At 46.3% G+C, this 24739-nt stretch overlaps 1 protein-coding gene across 1 annotated transcript; it reads right to left on the bottom strand.

The window, feature by feature from the left end:
• Positions 1-209: 209 nt before the first annotated feature.
• LOC133227351 (uncharacterized) lies at positions 210-3114 on the bottom strand. The gene is made up of 2 exons (XM_061381796.1): positions 2262-3114; positions 210-213 (listed from the first exon to the last, which is right to left on the bottom strand). Exons 1-2 carry the CDS (start codon positions 3020-3022, stop codon positions 210-212), a joined length of 765 nt encoding a protein of 254 aa, XP_061237780.1. The 5' UTR covers positions 3023-3114.
• Between the last annotated feature and the right edge of the window lie 21625 nt (positions 3115-24739).

The following is a 24739-nucleotide window of genomic DNA, read 5'->3' as shown; positions in this document are numbered from 1 at the left end:
GCTTGCCTCCTGATCTGACCCTCTGAGAGGTGCATGTAGGTGCTTCTCCAGCAGGGCCCAGCTCTAGGATGCTAGATGTACATGTAAGGGCTGTTTCCACAGACCCCACTGAGACCTCACAGAAGCCAGTGGGTCCTGCAGTCAGCCAGATCCCAGCATCTCACTCTGTCTTGGATGACCTGGGAAAGTAGCTTCATTATTATAACCTCCTATCTGTAAACATAGCCATAGTGTCAGGACCTGTTGGGAGGCATGAGTGACGTGATATATACACAGTGCTCGACACAACACCTGCCGCTGCGGAAGCCCTCCATACAAGCCCTCCATACATGCCCTCCATACATGCCCTCCATACATGCCCTCCATACGTGCTGGTCACCACCACCACCACCACTACCATGCGTTCACACTCAGTCACTTCAGTCATATCCGACTCTTTGCAGCCCTATGGACTCTAGCCTGCCAGCCTCCTCTGTCCATGGGATTTTCCAGGCAAGAATACTGGAGTGGGTTGCCGTGCCTTCCTCCAGGGGATCTTCCTGACCCAGGGATTGAACCTGTGTCTCATGTCTCCTGCATTGGCAGGCGGGTCCTTTACCATTAGCGCCACCTGGGACCCATCATCGTAATCATTCCTGTGTTCTGGCTCTAAAGAACAGTGAAAGTGAAAATCGCTCAGTTGTGTCCGATTCTTTGCGACCCCATGGACTATACAGTCCATATAATACTCCAAGCCAGAATACTGGAGTTGGTAGCCTTTCCCTTCTCCAGGGGATCTTCCCAACCCAGGGATCAAACCTAGATCTCCCGCATTGCAAGTGGATTCTTTACCAGCTGAACCACCAGGGAAGCCCAAGAATACTGTAGTGGGTAGCTTATCCCTTCTCCAGCAGATCTCCCAACCCAGGAATCCAACTGGGGTGTCCTGCATTGCATGCAGATTCTTTACCAACTGAGCAAAAACAAAATAATGGAATGATCAGGTGGTGCTTTTTCTCTAGACAATAGTAACCTCTGGTAGAATAGAGGAGAATGCAGTATTCAAACTGCTCCAGCGCCCCCTCTGCCCCCTCCAATGTGTGAGCACACACAGAAAGACACGAACACACAAATATACACTCCCACATACACACAGATCAAGGCGCACTCACCTACACACTTGGTGCCTCATGGTAAATCTGAGACCCTTTGTGGTTGAGCCAATAACAGTCTGACTACCTTCTCAGTTCAGTTCAGTTCAGTTGCTCAGTCATGTCCAACTCTTTGTGACTCCATGAATCACAGCATGCCAGGCCTCCCTGTCCGTCACCAACTCCCAGAGTTCACTGAGACTCACGTCCATCGAGTCAGTGATGCCATCCAGCCATCTCATCCTCTGTAGTCCCCTTCTCCTCCTGCCCCCAATCCCTCCCAGCATCAGAGTCTTTTCCAATGAGTCAACTCTTCGCATGAGGTGGCCAAAGTACTGGAGTTTCAGCTTCAGCATCATTCCTTCCAAAGAAATCCCAGTGCTGATCTCCTTCAGAATGGACTGGTTGGATCTCCTTGCAGTCCAAGGGACTCTCAAGAGTCTTCTCCAACACCACAGTTCAAAAGCATCAATTCTTCGGTGCTCAGCCTTCTTCACAGTCCAACTCTCACATCCATACATGACCACAGGAAAAACCATAGCCTTGATTAGACGGACCTTTGTTGGCAAAGTAATGTCTCTGCTTTTGAATATGCTATCTAGGTTGGTCATAACTTTCTGTCCAAGGAGTAAGCGTCTTTTAATTTCATGGCTGCAGTCACCATCTGCAGTGATTTTGGAGCCCCCCAAAATAAAGTCTGACACTGTTTCCACTGTTTCCCCATCTATTTCCCATGAAGTGATGGGACCGGATGCCATGATCTTTGTTTCCTGAATGTTGAGCTTTAAGCCAACTTTTTCACTCTCCACTTTCACTTTCATCAAGAGGCTTTTAAGTTCCTCTTCACTTTCTGCCATAAGGGTGGTGTCATCTTCGTATCTGAGGTTATTGATATTTCTCCCAGCAATCTTGATTCCAGCTTGTGTTTCTTCCAGTCCAGTGTTTCTCATGATGTACTCTGCATATAAGTTAAATAAGCAGGATGACAATATACAGCCTTGATGTACTCCTTTTCCTATTTGGAACCAGATTGTTGTTCCATGTCCAGTTCTAACTGTTGTTTCTTGACCTGCATACAGATTTTTCAAGAGGCAGGTCAGGTGGTCTGGTATTCCCATCTCTTTCAGAATTTTCCACAGTTTATTGTGATCCACACAGTCAAAGGCTTTGGCATAGTCAATAAAGCAGAAATAGATGTTTTTCTGGAACTCTCTTGCTTTTTCGATGATCCAGCGGATGTTGGCAATTTGATCTCTGGTTCCTCTGCCTTTTCTAAAACCAGCTTGAACATCAGGAAGTTCACGGTTCAAGTATTGCTGAAGCCTGGCTTGGAGAATTTTGAGCATTACTTTACTAGCATGTGAGATGAGTGCAATTGTGCAGTAGTTTGAGCCTTCTTTGGCATTGCCTTTCTTTGGGATTGGAATGAAAACTGACCTTTTCCAGTCCTGTGGCCACTGCTGAGTTTTCCAAGTTTGCTGGCATATTGAGTGCAGCACTTTGATAGCATCATCTTTCAGGATTTGAAATAGCTCAACTGGAATTCCATCACCTCCACTAGCTTTGTTCGTAGTGATGCTTTCTAAGGCCCACTTGACTTCACATTCCAGGATGTCTGGCTCTAGGTGAGTGATCACACCATCGTGATTATCTGGGTCGTGAAGATCTTTTTTGTACAGTTCTTCTGTGTATTCTTGCCACCTCTTCTTAATATCTTCTGCTTCTGTTAGGTCCATACCATTTCTGCTCTTTATCGAGCCCATCTTTGCATGAAATGTTCCCTTGGTATCTCTAATTTTCTTGAAGAGATCTCTAGTCTTTCCCATTATGTTGTTTTCCTCTATTTCTTTGCATTGATTGACTACCTTCTCAGCACGGGACAAATGCAGCATGCTATTGCATCAACATGCCTGCAGGGGGAGCCCTGCATGACACAACCAGCCGACGGCAGTGATGGTAACCAGACACGCTCGCGAGCGCGCGCGCGCGCGCACACACACACACACACACACACATTCCTAAAGACTCCAGCCTCCCCCTTCTGTTCCTCTTCGTCCTGCCCCTACACTCCCCATCCACCCTCATTCCATCTGAGATGCGGGAACGTGTAGAAAGAGGGCTGAGGACAGCAGAAAGGACAGGAACGAGAGACAAGGCTTCCGCTGGGTGCCGGTGTTCTTCATCCTTGTCTTAGGTGATGACAGAGGCAGGGAGAGAAAGCAGCAAAGAGGGCAATTTCTGGAACTAGACTGCCTGCGTTTGCGCAGAGCCTCTAACACTCACTTGCTGTGTGACCTTGGGCAAGCTCCTTAACCTCTCTGGGCCTTCCTTTTCTCATCTGTACAGTAAGGATGGTGATTATACTTCCTACAAGGTTGTTATGAAGAGTAATCAAGTTTCAGTACCCAAAGCCTGTCTGGCACACAGTAGGCCCATGACAAATGTTAGCTAATGTTATTATTCCCATGACAACCCAGGTGGAAGAGACTGGTACCCATTTTATCTGGTGAGGAGCTATGCTCAGAGAGTTAAAACACACAGGAAAGTAATGGGATGGGGATTCAGAGCCAGGCTGTCTCATCACCCACCAAAAGCTTTTCCTTCTTCACCTGAGCGGCCTCCTCTCCTTCCCAAATCTGCGAGTCCCGCGCACGGCCCATCTCCATCCACACCAACTCCATCCTTCCAGATTTGTTGTCGTTGTTCAGTCTCTAAGTCGTGTCCGACTCTTTGTGACCCTGTGGACTGCAACATGCCAGGCTTCCCAGTCCTCCACTGTCTCCTGGAGTTTGCACAAGTCCATGTCCATTGAATCAGTGATGCTATCTAACCATTTCATCCTTCCAGATGCTCAGGCTAAAAACCTTAGTGTCATCCCTGATCTTTCTCTCTCAGCTCTCACCTCAGCCAACCCACCAGCAAGTCCAGTCAGCACCACCCTCAAAATGTATCCAGAATCCGATGCTCCCTTCCCACCTCCCACACTGGCCCAAGCCTGGAGTATGACTGGGTTTCCCCACTGCTCTCCAGCATCCATCCTTCCAGCCCCAGCAGACTCCTCTACAGAAAAAACAGGCTGTTTAACAAGGATTCTGTTAAATCTAAGTCAGATCATGCTCCTGCTCTGTTTAAAACCTCTCAGCGGCTCCCATCTCACTCAGGTCAAGGTCAAAGCCCTTGGGGTGGCCCTAAATTCCTGCATGCTCTGACACCCAGCCACTCTCACCTGACCTCCTTCCCACCCTCACAACTCCTGCTCCAGCCATGTTGGATTCCTGATGTTCCTCAAACACACTGCCTGATCCATCTCTTCTACCTGGAATGCTCTCATCCTACAGACCCACATGGCTCACACCTACCCCTGCTTCAAGTTCTTGCCCCACAGGCTACCTCCTCAATGGGCCTTCATTTACCACTGTACTTAAAATTGCAACACTCCCAACAAGCCCCATCTCTTGGTTTACTTTGTCACCACTTCATAAAGCACTGTTATTTCCCATTTATTTATCTTGTTCTATTTTCTTTTTCTGCCCTGGAATCTAAGCTCCACAAAGGCAGGAATACTCCCTTGCTCTATTGCCAGTGCCTTAAACTGGGCCTGCAACATAGCAAGTGCTTGGTGGATGTTTGTTGAATGAGTGAATGACCCAGCAGAGCTTGGAGAGAGAGCCATGCTCAGCTTGGTCCCTGGAGGTTGTCATGAATGTGCCCACACTAGTCTGCCCAGGGCAGGAGTTCAGTGAGCAGGCACGGGATCTGGGTCCCCCTGCCTTTCAGTGTGTAGCTGGTGGTAGTGGTTTAGTTAAGTCATGTCTGACACTTTGACTCCATGGACTGTAGATCGCCAGGCTCCTCTGTCTTTGGGGTTTCCCTGGCAAGAATACTGGAGAGAGCTGCCATTTCCTTCTTCAGGGAATCTCCCTGGCCCAAGGATCGAACCCAGGTCTCTGTCATTGCAGGTGGCTGGTTAACAGTTTAAGAACATCTCTTCTGAATCATTTTCACTTAGATTTTCTTGAAGCACCTGTCAGCTAGGGGAGACCTCAGTCCCCAAACGCAGCCATGTTCAGGGGGAGGAGTCTTTCCGTACCACTGCTGGAGCCAGCAAAAGGTCATTCGTGTCCAGGACAAGCCACCGGAGGAGAAAGGATGGCAGAGATACAACCCGGAGAGAGAACAAAGAAGAGAAGATAAATGCCTTTGTTACTTACTTTTCCTTGCACCTACACAATAGCAAGAATAATGGAAATCGAAATAGAAGGTGAAAAAAAAATCACCCAGAGTCTTGACATCCTGCACAAATCATGCTGTGATTTATTTGTGATATATTTATTTGCGATGAGAGGCCCTGGGCAAAGGCTGCAGGCAGTAGTTCCAGGGACACAGAGCAGGGGACTGGGTTCCAGGGCTGCCTGCCGAGTTCCCAGCCTCACGGTCGAGGTGCCAGATGAACCAGAGCAGAAGCAGGGCAGGTTTCCATTTCCCCTCTGGATAATGCGACAGAATGACTGGCATCTGAAAAACACAGGCAGTGCACTCAGGAAGAGGCAGGTGCTGGAGTCGGGGGAGAAGGAGGCAGGCTCTGGCACCAGACGGAGTCAATTTCAATTCTACCTCTTCCTATCTGAGTGAACTAGGGCAAGCTACTTAACCTCTCTGAGTCTCAGCTTCAACTTTTGCAAGATGGATCTACTCTTACACTACAAGGTTATTATGGAGATTATCTAATAGAATATCTATATATTTATATTTAGATATTTATATATAATGGGCTTCCCAGGTGGCTCAGTGGTAAAGAACCCACCTGCAATGCAGGAGATGATGGGGACACATGTTCAATCCCTGGGTCAGGAAGATTCCCTAGAGGAAGAAACGGCAGCCCACTCCAGTATTCTTGCCTGGGAAATCCTATGGACAGAGGAGCCTGGTGGGCTTCAGTCCATGAGGTCACAAAGAGTCAGACGTGACTGAGCCTGCACGCTATGCTATGTAGGTATAGTAATATATCTAAATATATACTTATGTTATATACATATAGTTTAGCACACATGTATATATCATTTTACATATGCAGTAAACCCTCTGTCAATGATAGCTGCAATTACTATTACTACTACTACCGTTCGTACTCACTTGTGTCTGACTCTGCAACCCCATGGATTGTAGCCCACCAGGCTCCTCTGTTCATGGGATTCTCCAGGCAAGGATACTGGAGTGGGTTGCCATTTCCTCCTCCAGGGAATCTTCCTGACCCAGGGATCAAACCCTCTTCTCTTAGGTCTCCTGCATTAGCAGGTGGATTCTTTACTACTAGCACCACCTGGGAAGCCTACTTCTATTATTATTCTATTAAAGGGATTCCCTGGTGGCTCAGAAGGTAAAGAATTTGCTGCAGTCCAGGAGACCCAAGTTCAATCCCTGGATTGGGAAGATCCCCTGGAGAAGGGAATGGCAACCCACTCCAGTATTCTTACCTAAAAAAATCCCATAGACAGAGGAGACTGGTGGGCTACAGTCCATAGAGCTGCAAAGAGTCAGACACAACTGAGTGACTAATACTTTTCAAAGAGAATAACAGAATAAAGAGAAAGAAATCAGAATGAAAATGCTTTTCTTCCCATGTGCTTAACCGAGGTTTTGAACCCTGTAGACAGAGGAGGGAACTTCTTTAGAACAGATTATTCAAAGCACAAGAAAATGGTTGTTTTCCAGAGGGGAGAAAAAGGCATTTAGCATATCACACAGACACACATATTTTCTTTAATCAAAATCAGGCTAATGTGATCACCGAGCCTCTGAGTAGGGCTCCTGTTCATTTTCCCTCTGCAGGGCTTCATAGGCAGAATTCTCTCCTCAGACTCTAAAATCCCACCAAGTGGGGAACCGACAGCTCAGAAAATTGCAAGAACCCTGTGACTGAAGGAAATATGCAGCTTGGGAGGTAAATGAGCTGCTGAATTATATCTGCCCCCTATTTCCTCACCAGTGCCACCCTGGAAGGAGTGGCTGGCTTGAGGGAGCATGGCCATGTGATAGGGGACAAGAGGTGCCACCTGGACCACACAGGCTCTGTGGTCCAGAGCCCAGCCTCCTTGCCTCCTGGGCATGAGTGGCCCTGGGCCCATCCTTTGAGATCTTTGAGGCTCAGCTTCCCCATCTCTAAATGGGGCTTATTAGAGTCTCTACTACCTGGGCTGCTGGCAGGCCCTAAATGAGACAGTGTGTGCAAATCAAATACATGATAAGATGCTCTCAGAGTGGATGCTGTGGGGCCCTTTGGCACTCACCCCTCCTACAAAAGCCGATGGTCCCTACAGATCCTTTCCCTAAGTCTTCACTCACTGCAGCATCTCTCACAGGGATGATGGGCAGGAATTGGTAGATAAATATTCATTTTCTTTGCCTTTCACCTAAGGCACCTTTGAGGTCTGCTCTTCCAAGACTTCCATAGACCCTCCAGGGAATGAGCCCCATTGCCCACAGTGGTCACCTGCTCGTTAACACACTTGGTATTGCCTTCCTTCCCCTACTCCTCCAACCTCACTTCTCCCAGCCAGTGTTTCCTGAGATCACCTCCCAAATAAACTACTGCACTCATGTCTCTGTCCCTGGACTTGCCTCTAGGATAACTCAACTTAAGACAGTGCTCAATAGATGCCAGTGATTAAAGTAGTGAGAAGCAGCAGTATCTGGAGTCTGAGATCCCAGCAGAACATCTAGTTAACATCCAGTCTAATGCTCAAGAGGCAGGCTAGAGAAGACTGTTGGGCATCAGCCACAGAGACAAGAGAAGGCTTTTTGATTGCTGTTTGGTTTTTATTTTCTGAAGATTTATAGAAAGATATAAGTTGGCCAGACCCTGGTCATCAAGTGTGGAAACAGAACCGATATTAGAGTCAACCAAAACCCATTCCAGAAAGTACTGTATCTCAGGAGACCTTTATAATGAGATCTGTAGTCAACCTTCCCTCCGTCTCTCGGGGTATGTAGTTACTGAGAATTACCACTGAGTTTTGTTTCCAGTCTGTCTTGTGCTTCTGGAAAGCTGCAGAAAGACACTTTAAAGCTGATTCTTTAAGATGTGACTCTCTGTTTTTGTCCTTGCTGGTGAACTCTTGACTGTACTGAGTGTGACAGTCTCCCCTTAAGGTCATGAAGATTTCAACCCATTCTGAGGATGGCACCTGCATTTCCAGTTTCAAGTCTTAACTAGGAGTATTGTTTCTCTTTTGTTTATCTATCACATATTTATTTGGGGCCAAGGAGAGGAGAGACACATTCTAGGGGCTTTTGGTGTGGGTGTCAGCCAAAAGGAAATTGTAGAGACTGCTTTCATTCAAATTTACAAGGGAATGTTGGGGAAGAAAAGAAAAGTGGTTGGACAGACAGCTGGAAGCACAGACATTTCAGGGCAAGTGGGGAAGAGGGAATCTGTGCCAAGATTAAGAAGGGGCCAACTGAGAAATGGAAGGGATACAGACAGGATCACCTGTAAAGTCAGGAAAAAGAACTTCAAAAGTTGGGGGTGGGGCGGGAAGATTTTTCACTATTAAATTAAAAGAGTTTAATGATAATACACAGTATGGTCAAAGATTAGGGGAAACAAGTGCTATCTATCCCAACTCATGGGTGTGATTTGATAAAATTTTTCAGGAGGGCAATTTAGTAATGCTCACCCAGTCTTTAAAACACATACACCCTTTTGGAGTAATTTTGCTCTCAGTCATTTATTGTTAGATTTCGCTTCTGAAATGCTCTTTGTAACTCTGTTCCTAACAGGGGAAAATTAAGCTGAATCTATATGTGTTCTAAAAAATTCCAACAATAGGCATTTAGTTCCATAAATTATGGTTTTATCCAGACTGCAGAATACCAAGAAACTATTCCCACTGACAGTGTGAATGTTTATTGATATGAGAATGGACTCGACAACACAGCCAATGAGAAAATAAATCACAGAGCCACGTGTTAGGTGTGATCTCCATTCTTTATTCTGGTTGTTAATAGATATTGATTAAAAGTCTATAAGAACAGCACCACAGTATCAATAGAGGTTCCTCTTGGTGATGAGTAGTGAGGGGTAGTGAGGCGGTCCATGGTGGGGGATCAGCTTCCACCTGGCCCTAAATGCCACCTGTGACTGATGCCCACCCAGGTGGTGCCGGCATCCCATAACCCCTTCTTTTTATTTATTTAGTTATGGCTGTGCTGGGTCTTCACTGCTGTTCGGGCATTTCTCTCGCTGCAGCAAGTGAGGACTACTTTCCAATTGTGGTGCAGGGTCTTCTCTTTGCGGTGGCTTCTCCGGTTGCAGAGCAGTACACAGGCTTCAGAAGTTGCAGAACATGGACTCAGTAGTTACGGCTCCTGGACTCTAGAGCACAGGCTCAGTAGTGGTGGTGGATGAACTTAGTTACTCCACAGCATACAGGATCTTCCTGGACCAAAGATCAAACCTGTGTCTCCTCACTGGCAGGCAGATTCTTTACCACTGAGCCACGAAGGAAGCCCCTGTAAGCCCTTCTAATGTACTTTTCCTATTGCAGAAGTTGGGGTGTCTCCTCCCAGATCTCACTATATTTCCCAGACCCCCTCAAAGCTTAGAAACTTCAGTGATCTTGCCAGTTTAAAAATACTCCTGTGGACTGAATTGTGTCTCCCAAAATTGATATGTTGAAGCTTAACCACCCCCTCAACCAAAAGTGATGGCATTTGGAGATGTGGCCTTTGGAAGGTGATTAGGCTTAGATGAAGTCATGAGAGTGGGACCCATATGATGGGATCAGTGCTCTTATTAGAAGAGACACCAAATAATTCTCTGCCATGTGAGAATACAGCGAGTGAGAAGGCAGCCATCTGCAAGCCAGGAGGAGAGCCCTCACCAAGAACCACATCAGCCAGCACCTTGATCTTAGATTTCTCAGCCTCCATAACTGAGATAAGTGAGAGATAAATACCTTTTATTCAAGCTACCCAGTCTATGGTATTTTTCTATAGCAGCCTGAACGCATACCACATCTGTGTTTTATGTAGCAAGCCAGATTTCTGAAATCTGATTCTTTTTCACTTTTTTTTTTTTTTTATTTTGTTTTTAAACTTTATATAATTGTATTAGTTTTGCCAAATATCAAAATGAATCCATCACAGGTATACATGTGCTCCCCATCCTGAACCCTCCTCCCTCCTCCCTCCCCATACCATCCCTCTGGGTCGTCCCAGTGCACTAGCCCCAAGCATCCAGTATCGTGCATCGAACCTGGACTGGCATCTCATTTCATACATGATATTTTACATGTTTCAATGTCATTCTCCCAAATCTTCCCACCCTCTCCCTCTCCCACAGAGTCCATAAGACTGTTCTATACATCAGTGTCTCTTTTGCTGTCTCGTACACAGGGTTATTGTTATCATCTTTCTAAATTCCATATATATGCGTTAGTATACTGTATTGGTGTTTTTCCTTCTGGCTTACTTCACTCTGTATAATAGGCTCCAGTTTCATCCACCTCATTAGAACTGATTCAAATGAATTCTTTTTAATGGCTGAGTAATACTCCATTGTGTATATGTACCATAGCTTTCTTATCCATTCATCTGCTGATGAACATCTAGGTTGCTTCCATGTCCTGGCTAAGATTAACTTCTAAACACTGACCTTCATGGGGCTTGACTGCTTTGGCTGTTTCTGTCTGGTGGCTATGGCCTCATTCCCGGGCAGTTCCAGTGGCCTGGACTCCAGTGACCTGGAAGGGCTCAGGAACCCAGTATTGTTGATGTGGATGGTAGCAAGTGTATCCTGATTCAGCAGCTGGGTTGGGGCAGTGGTGATGCTGGTCTTGGCAGGGGTTTGAATTTGGGACAGCAACCCCTCAATTCTACAAGAGGCTTCCTGACCATAGAAGTGACAATCCCTGGGGGTTCCCAGGTGGCACAGTGATAAAGAATCTGCCTGCCAGTGTGGGAGAAGTGACAGCCTCCTTGTTGGTGGCCCAGTTCTGCTGCTTGACTGCAGGAATCAATCCTGAAAGATCAAACTGGAGTCTGGCCTCCAGCCCCTAATGATTCTATAGACCACTGAAGATCCGGTGAAACATCCCTTCTCTGCTCTGAAACTAGCCTGAGTGTCCTCATCTCATTACTCCTAACAAAGGGGAGTTGGGGCTGGGTTCTCTCTTCCCCTCTACCCTATTTTACAGCCTGAGCTCAAAACCCAACTTCCCTTGGAAACCTCCCTTTGATTCTCAAAAACTCTCAACAGCGACTACTCCATCCTTTGTGCTCCTGGCATAATCTATCCTAATGTAAGGTGATCTTTCTGCCTGACCAGGATGGGACGTCTACCAGGGCCTCAGGGGACAGAAAGTCACAAAGATCTTATTTCAAAGATCTAGGTCACCATATCTGAATTTTTCTGATATGCAGACGTTATCATGTACTATTAATATCATAAAAGAAGCTTCAGAAATAAAGCTATAACATGGTGAAGGTGAAACCAGAGGCAGCATGGAAAGCTATGCTGAAACCAAGAACAAACTAGAGCAACTGACTCCCCAAAAAGAAGTGTTTGGGTTTTACCATTGGGTCCTTGATGAGTCTCCTGGATAAGTATCATCTGATACCATAATCCCTTACCACACAAGGTTACTGAGTACTTGAAACAATTATTCCAAACCGACATATGCTCTAAGGATAAAGCAAAGCATAAGCGAAGAACCGACTCATTGGAAAAGACCCTGATGCTGGGAAAGATTGAAGGAAGAAGGAGAAGGGGATGGCAGAGGATGAGATGGTTGGATGGCATCACTGACTCGATGGACATGAGTTTGAGCAAGCTCTGCAAGTTGGTGATGGACAGGGAAGCCTGATGTGCTGTGGTCCATGGGGTCACAAAGAGTCGGACACAACTGAGCGACTAAACTAACTGAACTAAGAATAAAATACACACCAGACTCCTAAGAGTCTGCCAAAAAAAAAAAAAATAAAGAAGAATGTGAAATATTGCATTAGTTGTTTTTCTATTGATTGCAGGCCAAAATGATGGTAGCTTGGATTTTTTTGTTGTTACTGTTGTTCAGTCACTAATTTGTGTCCTATTTTTTGCGACTCTATGGACTGCAACACATCAGGCTCCTCTGTCCTCCACTGTCTCTCGGAGTTTGCTGAAATTCATGTCCATTGGGTCAGTGATGCTATGTAACCATCTCATCGTCTGCCACCTCCTTCTCCTTTTGCCTTCACTCTTTCCTAGCATCAGCCATCTTGGATATAGTGTGTTAAACTAAATATATTATTAAAGCTCATATTACCTGTCCTTCTTGCTTTTTGAATGTGGCTGATAGAAAAATTTTAAATTCTGCATGTGCCTGGCATTCTATTTCTAATAGACGATGGTGCTGCCCTAGAGCACCTCAGGGAACAGGGAGGGACAGGAGCCTGAGCTTGAGGGTCGGGAAGTGAGTACACTAAAGGGAGATGAAGAGAGGTGGGGAGAGAAGGTAGATTTTTCAGAAAATTCACAGTAAATTAAAAAGGAACCATGGAAAAATGGCTTGAGGGGAAGAGAGAGTCCAGGGAATGTATTTTAGGATGAGGAATCTGTGGATGCTGGCTGAAAATTAGGGTCCAAGAGTGGGAAAGAAAATCTGCCAGAGGGAGGAAAATTTATTGAGCAGTCCCAGAGTGGGAATGGAGGATGGGGACAGACACTGAACTCCTAGGGAGGAGGAGTGTTTATGGGCATTAATCCCTTAACTGAAAAGGCAGGCTGAAACAGTACAGTGTGAAACAAGACGTGTGTGTAATATACACACACACCAAAGACGGAATAATCACCAAAGACATGCATGCTGCTTTCTAGGGAGTGGGACTGCTGTTTCCTCTCAAGTGGATTTTTCTGTGTCTTCCCAGTCTCTTTCATTGTCCAGGTATTTATTGATTGTGTAATTACAGAATCCAAGAGGCTTAGGAAGCTTCTGGGTTGCAGAAGGACACACAGAAAGCAGTTGTTTTGAGTCCCCTGAGACTCACCCCAGGCTTAGAATTCAGAATCTTGGGGTGGGGGCTCCCCAATAATTTTGAAGGCAGCCCTGCTCAGAACCTCTCTGGCTCTGCTGCACAACCCATAAAGCTGCCTGGAGGCACAATGAAGCTTTGTAATACAGATGTGGGCTTTGGTTCCTGGCCCGGGTGCCATCCATCTCTCAGATCGATGGCCCCTCCAGGGTTGCTGGCTCAGCAACCAGTTCTCAGGCAGCAGCAAAGAAGCCTGGGAAGGCTTCTGGGTTTCGAAGCTGAGTCCGGGGAACCTCCCAAGCAGGCCTGAAACTGAGGGGACAGTGTCAGTCACCAGTCTGGCAGATGCCCCAGAAGGACAGTTGCTTAAATTCCTTCAGCCCTCTCACCTTTAATCCCCTGGTTGACCAGAGCTGGTTGGGGTCATCCCACTCCATGTTGAGTTCAGGATAAAATGAGCTCACAAGTAACTTAGGGAGCACTAATTATGGGCCCGGAGCTGGGGAGGCATTGGGCATACCCCATCCCACTGACTATTTTTTTTTTTAATAATTTTATTTATTTATTTATTTTCGGCTGTGCTGGGTCTTCGTTGCTGTGCGAACTTTTCTCTCGTTGTGGAGAGAGAGGTGCTACACTTTGTTGCAGTGCTCCAGCTTCTCTTGTTGCAGAGCACAGGCTCTAGAGTACTCAGGCATCAGGAGTTGCAGCATTTTAGAGCACAGGCTCAGTAGTTGCGACTCTGTGGCACGTGGGGTCTTCCTGGGCCAGGAATTGAACCTGTGTCTCTTGCATTGGCAGGTGGATTCTTTACCACTGAGTTACCAGAGAAGCCCCCCACTGACTTTTCATAACAACCCCACTGATGCTGATACCTTTTACTTCCCATTTTACAGATGAGGAAACAGAGACTCAGAGAAGTTAAGCCACTTGCCCAAGGGCACAAAGACCCAAGGCTGATCACTTAGTGGCAAAGTCAGAACTCAAGCAAATCTCAGAATGGGCTCTGTGTTCACCTCAGAGCCCATCCTGAGATTTCTCATTTACCTGCTTTTGCCCTTGACCTGCATATTTGAGTCTTAGGGGAAAAGGGTTTGGACTTTAGGAATGAGCAGAATTTTGCATCTCTCTCTCCATTACCCGGCAGAAAGATGGAGAGTGCCTGGGGCTGGCCTCCTGCAGAGAGAAGTTCAGGGGGGGCCCTTTTAGGGAAGGGATCCCTGCGAGGAGGCCAGAAGTAATTATATTCAATATGGCATCACTTTTGACTTGTGGAAACTTGCCAAATGATTACAAACTAAATCTCCAAATGACAAAATAATGAGCAACTCATTTGAAATGCAAAATATTGGTAAATAGGTAAATCTCTGGTGAGAAGACAGAATAAATGGCACTTGGATGACATTTTGTGATTAAATTAAATGGCAATGGACTCGTGAATAATGTACCTAGAGATGTCTGGGGAGGGCAGTTTTTTCCCCTGAAGCTCAGGACATCGAGCCCCAGCTGTTTCCAGTTCCAGTCTAGGAGCTCAGCTGTCAGTCATGGGCTCTGGGATTTGAGGTGGGCAACTGGCCGGTCTACTCCACCAGGGACCTGCAGAGACAGCAGGGCCTGCCTTGTCCTTCCAGGAACCAACCCCATGTCTGACGGTGCCAGAGGAACCTTCACAGTGTTTAGTCCACTTCTGCACCTAGGGAAGCTGAGAGTCAGAAGAGGCAAGACACTCATCCAAGGGTGACCAGCAGAGCCAGGACTGGGACCCAGGTCTTCTGACCTGAAGCCCAGAGACCTGCCTTCTGCTCCACATCTCTCTTTAGCCCAGTAGTGACTAGTCTCCAGAGACGACCCCCCAAATAAACTGTACCTCCCAATGAGTGGTCCCCACCCCTTGAATCTGGGCTGGCCTGTGACTTGCTGTTGACCAATAGAACATGATGGAAGTAACGCTGTATGACCTCCAAGGCTAGGTAACAAGAAACCTTGTAACCTCTACCCAGGCTTATTGGATGCTTGCTCTGGGGAAAGCCAGACACCCTGTAAGAAGTCCAACTATGCTCCAGGCTGTGAGGATACCCCAGCTAGCCACGTGAAGAGTGTGCACAAAGAGAGGGACACGGCCAGGCAGCCCCCAGCTCTTCCAGCATCTCAACTGAGACACCAGAGATGCACATGAAGAAGTCATCTTAGACAACCAGCCCTGTCGGGCTTTCAGATGACTCCACCCAATCTGCCATCTGGGCTGTGACCCCTCGAGAGATCCCAGTGGAAATTCACCCAGCTCAGATATGCAGATGACACCACCCTTATGGCAGAAAGTGAAGAGGAACTAAAAAGCCTCTTGATAAAAGTGAAAGAAGAGAGTGGAAAAAGTTGGCTTAAAGCTCAACATTCAGAAAACTAAGATCATGGCATCTGGTCTCATTACTTCGTGGAAAATAGATGGGGAAACAGTGGAAACAGTGTCAGACTTTATTTTTGGGGGCTTCAAAGTCACCGCAGATGGTGATTGCAGCCATGAAATTAAAAGGTGCTTCCTCCTTGGAAGGAAAGTTATGACCAACCTAGATAGCATATTAAAAAGCAGAGACATTACTTTGCCAACAAAAGTCTGTCTAGTCAAGGCTATGGTTTTTCCAGTGGTCATGCATGGATGTGAGAGTTGGACTGTCAAGAAAGCTGAGCGTCAAAGAATTGATGCTTTTGAACTGTGGTGCTGAAGAAGACTCTTGAGAGTCCCTTGGACTGCAAGGAGATCCAACCAGTCCATTCCAAAGGAAATCAGTCCTGGGTGTTCATTGGAAGGACTGATGCTGAAGCTGAAACTCCAGTACTTTGGCCACCTCATGCAAAGAGTTGACTCATTGGAAAAGACTCTGATGCTGGGAGGGATTGGGGGCAGGAGGAGAAGGGGACGACAGAGGATGACATGGCTGGATGACATCACCAACTTGGTGGACATGAGTTTGAGTGAACTCTGGGAGTTGGTGATGGACAGGGAGGCCTGGCGTGCTGTGATTCATGGGGTCTCAAAGAGTCGGATACAACTGAGCAACTGAACTGAACTGAACTGAGTCTCATCAACCCACAGAAACGTGAACATAAGTAATAAATTAGTGGGGGACTTCCCTGGTGGTCCAGTGGTTGAGAATCCATCTGCCAATGCAGGGGATGTGAGTTCAATCCCTGGTGCAGGAACTAAGATTCTGCATGCAGAGGGCAACTAAGCTCATGTATCATAATTACTGAGCCTGCTCGTGGCAACTACTGAAGTCCATGCACCCTAGAGCCTGTGCAGACAAGAGAAGCCACCACAGTGAGAAGCCCATGCCCTGCAACTAGATAAGGTAGAACACAGCAATGAAGACCCAGTGCAGCCAAAAGTTTAAAAATAAATTAAAAATAAAGTAATAAATTATTGGGACTTCTGTGAGGTCCAGTGGTTAAAATTCCATGCTCCCAATGCAAGGATACAGAGGGCTCGGGTTCAATCCCTGCTTAGGGAACTGGGGCCACAACTGAGAGTTCACATGCCATAACTAAAGATTCTGTATGCCACTATGAAGACGGAAGATCCCACACACTGCAACTAAGACCTGGCACAGCCAAATAAATAAATGCATGAAAATAACTTTGTTTTTAAAAAAAGGCATCTCTTTAAAAAAAAAATACTGAGTCATAGCACTGGCTAGGTGGCGATAGTTTGCAGGGCTGAGACCAGGTTCTCCAGAAAGCTGCATATGCTCTGAGTCAGCGTCCAGTTCATGGTGCCATTTCTCCAACAGCCAAGATTCATGACCCAGGAATCAAGGGCCAGAAATGAGAGTGGTACCACCCACTATGACCCCTTAGTGATCTGATAGCAAAATGCTTGCTTCCTCTCCCCGTGACTTTATGCTCTGCTGGCCTAGAGGTCTTACTTACGAATGGACAGATGGTTCCACTAGGAGACACATGATGGTTCCACTGAACAAGAAGTTGACTGCCACCTGGTCACTTTGGAGTCCTCATGCCTCTCAATCAACAGGCAAATAAGAGAGTTACAGTGTTAGCTAAAGTAATTGATCCTGGTTACCAAGAGGAAATTGGACTGCTGCACCACAGTGGAAGTAAGGAAGAGTATTGCTGTTGTTCAGTTGCTAAGTCATGCCCAACTCCTTCCAACCTCATGGACTGTAGCCTGCCAGGCTCATCTGTCCATGGGATTTCCCAGGCAAGAATACTGAAGTGGGTTGCTATTTCCTTCTTCAAGGGATCTTCTTGAACCAGGGATGGAACTTGCATCTCCTGCATCAGCAGGTGGATTCTTTACCACTGAGCCACCAGGGAAGCCCAAGGAAGAGCATGCCAACTGAAAATTGTCACTTGCCATCTGCGACTACAAGGATTAAGTCACTAGCCGCTGCAGCCACTGACCTTCAACATACCCTGAACTCTTTTTAGGAATGAGCACTCTGTGCTCTAGAGAAAACTGGCAGAACAGGCCTTTGGATAGTCAGGTATTTTTAGGAGAAGATTTTATGACCCCAATTCTTGCATCTCTTCATACCTAGAAAAGCACTAAAATCATTAATGATTACATTTGCTCCTCATGACTAGCAACAAGCCTCTGCCAAAAGGTGAGCTGGACTGCACCTACCTCCCTTCACTAAAATCACACATAACACTGACCATCCCCCACCTCTTTGGAACAGTTTCTCAGAGCTATCTGAAATTCTCTCTCCCTGGCAATAGTCCTGATTTTGCCCCAAATAAAACTTAATTCACAAATCATGATGTACATTTTTATTTTCAGTTGACAAGTATGTCTGGAATACAAAAGATCCCTCAGGATATCTTTTAGGATTACCATGCCCTTTGATTAAGGTCACTGAAAAACTACCACAACTCAGTCCAGGCAGGACTACCTACATTGAGGTGCTTCCTGAAGGCCAAGGGAGTACAAATATAGAGTCAAGGAAGGTAGTTATAAATACCAACTATGACCATGTGACCAGTTTAAAAAAATCAAGGACTTTAAGTGTCATGAGCATTTCCACCTTATTTGTTATATTTGTGTGTATATATGCATAGATTAAGCAAATATCTTTGTTTCTTTTCTTATTCCTTTATCATGTAACATAAAATGCACTGACTTTATGTCAGTACTTAGATATTGTTAATTTTACATCATAGTATTTAAGTTATAGGATATCAGAAAAAAGAGTAAATATCACTCAAGAAACTTACCTCTTCTTCTGGGCAAGAGATCAGTGCATTTTCAGTTGTGTGAAGCATAGTTCTACCAAGTTCGGTGGACTTATGACCTTGCTATCGTCTTTATTCAGAAATTAGGTACGGTTTAAGGGGATGTGTATGGGCGCCAAGTTGATAAGAGTTGGACTTCTGACAGTTAATTTTACCTAACTAGGTTGGTCTGAGGGTTGACCAGATAGTAAAACATTATTGCTATCTCACATGTCTGTGAGGACATCTCCAGAAGAGACAAGCATTTGAATTGGAAGACTAAGTAAAGAAAGATCACCCTTCACCAACATAGGTGGGCATGATTCAATCCATCTAGGGCCTGAATAGAATGAAGAGGCAGAGGAAGTGTAAACTTCCTCTCTTTGCTTGAGCTGGGACACCCATCTTCTCCTGCCCTGGACATCAGTGCTCCTGGCTGTGGGGCCTTCAGACACAGACCAAGACTCACACCATGGGTCCCCTAATTCTCAGGTTTGGGAACTCAGACTTACACCATCGACACCCCTGATTCTCAGGCTTTCAGTCCCCACTGAATTATACCACCAGCTTTCCTGGTTCTCCAGCTTACAGATGACAGATGGTGGAACTTCTCAACCTCTGTTATTGTGTGAGCCAATTCCTATAAAAAAATCTCTCTATCTCTTTTATATATACATATATCCCATTGATTCTGTTTCCTTGGAGAATGCTGACTAATCCAGCTACTAAGTTTGGGGCCAGTTTTTTTATACAGCACTTTATAATCAGCATGTAAGTGACCTTCACAAAGAGAAAGAGTTGTCAGACAGCTCTAGCAGTGGGAGATCAGGGTGTCCAGACCCCTCCTTCTGAGTTTAACATGGGTTAAATCTGAACCCTAGGTCTCCCATGAGGCCTGCTGTTTCCCAGGTCCAAGGAAACCTGTCAGAGGTCCTAGAGACACTGACCCTTTGGTTTATTTATTCAACAAATATGAATGAAGTTCCACCGTGTGAGCAGTAAAGGTACAGTTGGGAGGCAAACAGACACTGATTTCGCTCTCCTGGGGCTTACAGCTCAGCAGGAAAGACAGACACGAGTCAGGTAGCCCTAGGGGTCCAGTTAGAGAGACAAGTGTTCAGATTCCATGAGAGGCGGCCCTGCCCGCCCTCCTGAATCCCCATCCAGTACCCACTGCCGCAAAGGAGATGACACATGACAAGCCACCTGGGGAGGCTCCCAGTGTGCCTTACCTTTGGGCTGGTGTGAGAAGATTAAATAAGAAAAATGTTCATAAATTACTCCTTGCAAGTGGGTGGTGCCTAATGCTCAGTAAATGGCAGCTGTTGCTTTTATTTTCATTACTACCATGGTCATTAACGAAAGTCATACAGAGTGAAATAAGTCAGAAAGAGGAAAACGAATATCTTTAATGCATATGTGTGGAATAAATTAATTCATATGTGTGGAATCTAGAAAAATGGTACAGATGAACCTATTTGCAGGGCAGGAATAGAGATGGAGATGTAGTGAACGGACTTATGAACAGAGTGGGGGAAGGGGAGGGTGGGACAAATTGAGAGATTAAGATTGACACATACATACTATCATGTGTAAAACAGATAGGTAGTGGGAAGCTGCTGTTTAGCACAGGGAACTCAGTTCCGTGCTCTATGGTGACCTAGACAGGTGGGATGGCGGTCGGGGGTGGGATGGGGGTGGGCAGTGGGAGGGAGGTCCACGAGGGAGGGGATATATGTATACATATAGCTCATTCACTTTGTTGTACACCAGAAACTAACACAACATTGTAAAGCAATTATACTCTCATAAATGTTTAAAAAGTGGATGTGCTTTATAAGAGTCTTCTATTTTTCCCAAATTAATGGAGCACCTGTGGAGTATCTTTCCACCACCTACTTTGTCACCTGTTTGCAGTGGGATCCTCTCCAAGCTCCTGAAGCTTAACATCCCCAGATCTTCCTCCTGTCAGTCTTTTTCCCAACGCTGCTCATCCTGACCTCTCAGCTCTGCCAGTGGCTCCAGTATCCATGACTTGGGGACATTTGAGCCAGTTCTCTTGTAAACGGGGTGGGAGGGAGCTCAGTGGGGAGTAAAGAGAGTAGGCTTCTCCAAGCCCAGGAGGATAGTGCTCCAAGATAGTTTTGATTTCCTATTACAGGATTCTTTTCAATAAAGGCACCTGTGTAAATGCACACATAAATTGCCCTGGAGAAGGAAATGGCAACCCACACCAGTATAGTTGCCTGGAAAATCCCATGGACAGAGAACCCTGGTGGGCTACAGTCCATGGGGTCACCAAAGAGTCAGACATAACTTAGCAACTAAACTACAACACATACATTGATGTAATTTTTAGACTTAAAATTTTTCCCCATAAATCACTATCAAATATCATTGCAGTTCTTTGGAGACAGTTGGTGTTTGAATCCTGGTTCTGTCAGGATTCACTAGCTTTGTGCCATTCAATCTCTCTGTGCCTCAGTTTTCCCATCTGTAAAATGGGAATTATAGCAGTGCCAAACACACAGGATTGAAGCAAATTAAATGAATCAGCAGTACAGACAAAGCCCTTAGAACAACCAGGTTAGCAACTATTTGGTGAATGTTAGCTACTGTTTCCATTTCCTCCCCAGGAAATGGCTTTGGTGCAGGTATTACCAGGACAGGCTGGTTGAGGCTGAGGCTGGTGGTAGAACCTGTTTCTCCCTTTCTACCACTGGAAAACCAGGTCCTGGTTCTTCTCTGACATACTCTGGGGTCTTGGGCACCTCTGATGGGCTGTGGATGTCCCCGCCCACATCCCAGGGGTTTTGGACAAGATGGGTGTGAGAAAGTTCTGAGAATGACAAATCACAGAATAAGCACAGCAGTGGAGTAAGCTCCCTGGCCTCCTGGTCTTCTGGCCTCCTGAATTGAGGCTGAGCAACTGAAGCCTCTAAAGAGATGAGAGGGAGGGACAGGTGGCAACATACGCAGGGAAGGTGCAAACAAAGGGCCCCCAGGACATCTGAAATCCCACGACCTTTCCTTACCACCTGCCCCCGCCCCGCATCCCTGCATGCAGGTTAGGCCTTGCGAGGTCTGGGCCTCCAGGGCCGAGTTGTGCAGGACAGGGAGGCCTGTCCTACTGAGGAAACACCGCCTCCCTGCAGTTCCAGAGGTTTCCAGAAAACCACTGGGAGGATTACAGGGGCCAGCAGGAGGAGTGCCAAGTTCACAGTCCTACCCCAGAGCCCAGGCTTCCTCCCTGTCAGCAGCCCGCCCAGTTCAAGGGAAAACTAGAGTCACAAGCCCCTGTCAGGTGCAGCCACATCCAGAGATGGGCAAGAAGAGAGGGCAGGCAAGGCCCCTTGCTGGGTGACAGAGCTGGGAGCTTGGGCACGGGACAGTGAGCCAGGCAGTTATCCAGACCAGGGTTCAAGTCCCTCCTCTGCCTCTCACTCAGTGTGTGACCTTGGGCAAATCACTCAGTCTCTCCAAGCCTCAGTTTCCATTTCTGTAAAATGGGTATAAATAACCATCAATCACGAGACTGTGCATGAAGGGTGTTCACAAGTGACAAGCACTTTATAATTATTACTGCTGCTGTTGTTGTTGTTGGCCTAGTGAGTCTGAAAGGGAGGTGAGCTTGTCCCTCATTGTGAATTTCTCTCTCCCAACCCAGGGACACCAGTGACTTGTGTGAAGCTTCCCCTAGGATGTCTGCCTCAGAGATGGAAAAGGCAGGGTGGAGAGGAGGTTGGCTATAGACCCAGACCCAAGGGTCAGAGGCTCCTGGAGATGTCTGGCCAGTGGGAAACAAGGACATAGATTGAATAGCATCTCCAAGAGTCTGTTGCTAAGAGACAAAAGGATGTTTTCCTCTGGGAAGCTGAAATGCCCTTGTCTCCCATCCCCTTCCCTCAGATGCTACACACATTTATTCCTACCATGGTCCCTTCTGCCCAGAGGTCTGAGCAGAGTTCTCCAAACAAACCCAGCTGTGGGGAAAGACTGGGGGCACAGGGCTGAGAGGAGAGAGCCAAACCTGGGCTTCACTGCTGAAATGGCAAACTGACCTCGACTTCCATTTCCCCAGGACACCTGGATGTGTCTGGGGAAGGAGAGCCTGAGTGGGGAGTTTGGAGCCTCTGACTGTAGGTCCATCTCCACCCCATGAAGGTGACATTGTTACAATGGGGGTGCTACTCTTAGAGGCCCCCACACCTCTAAGTGGGACTGCTATGAGGCTAAAATAACATGAAAGCTTTCCAGCACAGAGGCTGTGTTCCAGCACCCTTAGGCAGTGGCGTTGAGGTGCCTTCTGTGATTATAGGTAATAGCTCTATGAAGGCATTAAGTTATTACACAGCGTTGTCATTAAGCTACTTTGTGTCACTGAATTTAACTCCCACCCCCTCCCCCAGTGATAGGAAGAGATTCCAGAGCCAACAGTTGGGGGCTGAGAGTCCTGCCCAGGGGATTCTGGGAACTTGGGGGCTGAGAGTCCCACCCAGGGAATGCTGGGAACTTCCTTTTCTTTTCTCCTAAAAGAGGCTCTTGATCTCTGTACTCACGGGCTCCTTCTTGAGCCTAGAAATTATGGGAAAGGAAAGAAATATTTCAGCTAACAAATTGTCGAGCCTCTGTCTCTAGTCACTAGTCGAGGGAATTTATCTCACATAAATATGAGAGAGAAGAAGGCTCTCACTGAAATGCAAATCAAAACTACAATGAGGTATCACCTCACACCAGTCAGAATGGCCATCATTAAAAGGCCTACAAATAATAACTGCTAGAGACGGTGTGGAGAAAAGGGAACCCTCCTACCTTACTAGTGGGAATGTAAATTAGTGCAGCCACTATGGAGCACAGTGTGAAAGTTCCTTAAAAGCTAAAAATAGAGCTGCCATATGACCCAGCAATCCCACTACTGGGCATATAGCCTGAGAAAACCATAATTCAAAAGGACACATGTACCCCAACACTCATTGCAGCACTATTTACAACAGCCAGGACATGGAAACAAGCTAAATGTCCAGCAGATGAATGGCATAGACAATCTGATTTACAAAGCAGAAATAGAAACACAGACGAAGAGAACCAATGTATGGATACCAAGGGGGAAGGGGGAGGTGGGATGAATTGGGAGATTAGGGCTGATATATATACTGTCAATACTATGCTTAAATAGATAACCAGCGAGAACCCACTGTATAGGTGGCCTAAACAGGAAGGAAAACCGAAAAAAGAGAGGGATATATGTAAACATATAGCTGATTCACTTTCCTATACAGCAGAAACTAGCCTAGGCTTCTCTGATGGATCAGTGGTAAGGAATCCACCTGCAAAGCAGGAGAATGCCTGCAATGCAGGAGATGTGAATTCAATCAAAGATCCCTTGGAGAAGGAAATGGCAACCCACTCCAGTATTCTTGCCTGGGAAGTCCCATAGACAGAGGAGCCTGGGTGGGCTACAGTCTAAGGGATCACAAAGAGTCAGACATGACTGAGCGACTACCACCAGAAACTAACACAGCATTGTAAAACAACTATACTCCAATAAATAAATTATAAAATAATTTAAAAACATTTAAAAAGAAAACTCTGACCTACTCTCATTAGCCCTCAAGTGTGTCTGCCCTGAGATGCCATTAGCCTCTAGCACAGGGACATCTGTGTTTCAACCTCAGGGCCTTTGCATATGCTCTTCCTGCTTCCTGCAAATTCTTCCTCCAAGATATTCACACAGCTTACCCCTGTTCACTCAGGTTTCTATTCACAGGTTCTCTCCTTGATGTTCTTATAAAGAACATTTCCCAGTGCCCTTCATTTCATCTTACTTAGTATTTCTTCCCTGGCTCTTCTCACTGTTTCTTATTATACCATTGGTGAGCAGTATACCATGATACCATATATATTCATTGGTCTGGTTTTGGCCCATCTCACCCACTGAAGTCTAAGTTCCCAGATGGCAGGAATAGCATCTCACACACGACTCTGTTTCCAGCACTGAGAACAGAGCCAAGCTCAGATTAAGTGCTAAGCAAATATTTAATAATGAATATCTGAAATAGATATTTATGCTTTCGTTCTCTCCTCAGCAACATACTGAGTGACATCTGCCCCAAAGTTCTGAAACTTTAGCAATAATGAGACCCAGGTCTGCCCCCAGGGAGTTCACATTCCAATAGGAAGCAGAGACATTGGTGGCAAAGGGTGAGCGCAAAGCCAGGAGGCTGGACTCACATTCATCAACTAACATTCATCTCTCCAGCCCTGACATCTCTCTTGAGCTCCAGACTCAGACATCAGCTGCTTTCTTGAAATTTCCACAAGGATGGGAATTCAAAGCAGAAATTTCAATTTCCCTCCCCACCTGCTCCTCC

The sequence above is a fragment of the Bos javanicus genome, chromosome 16, assembly GCF_032452875.1.
Source record: "Bos javanicus breed banteng chromosome 16, ARS-OSU_banteng_1.0, whole genome shotgun sequence".
NCBI lineage: Eukaryota > Metazoa > Chordata > Mammalia > Artiodactyla > Bovidae > Bos > Bos javanicus.
The sequence above is the reverse complement of the archived record's forward strand: the minus strand, read 5'-3'. Positions and strand labels throughout refer to the sequence as shown.

Coding starts and splice junctions, on each gene's coding strand:
- LOC133227351 (XM_061381796.1), bottom strand. CDS start 3,022: ATGCTGCATTTGTCCCGTGCTGAGAAGGTAGTCAATCAATGCAAAGAA.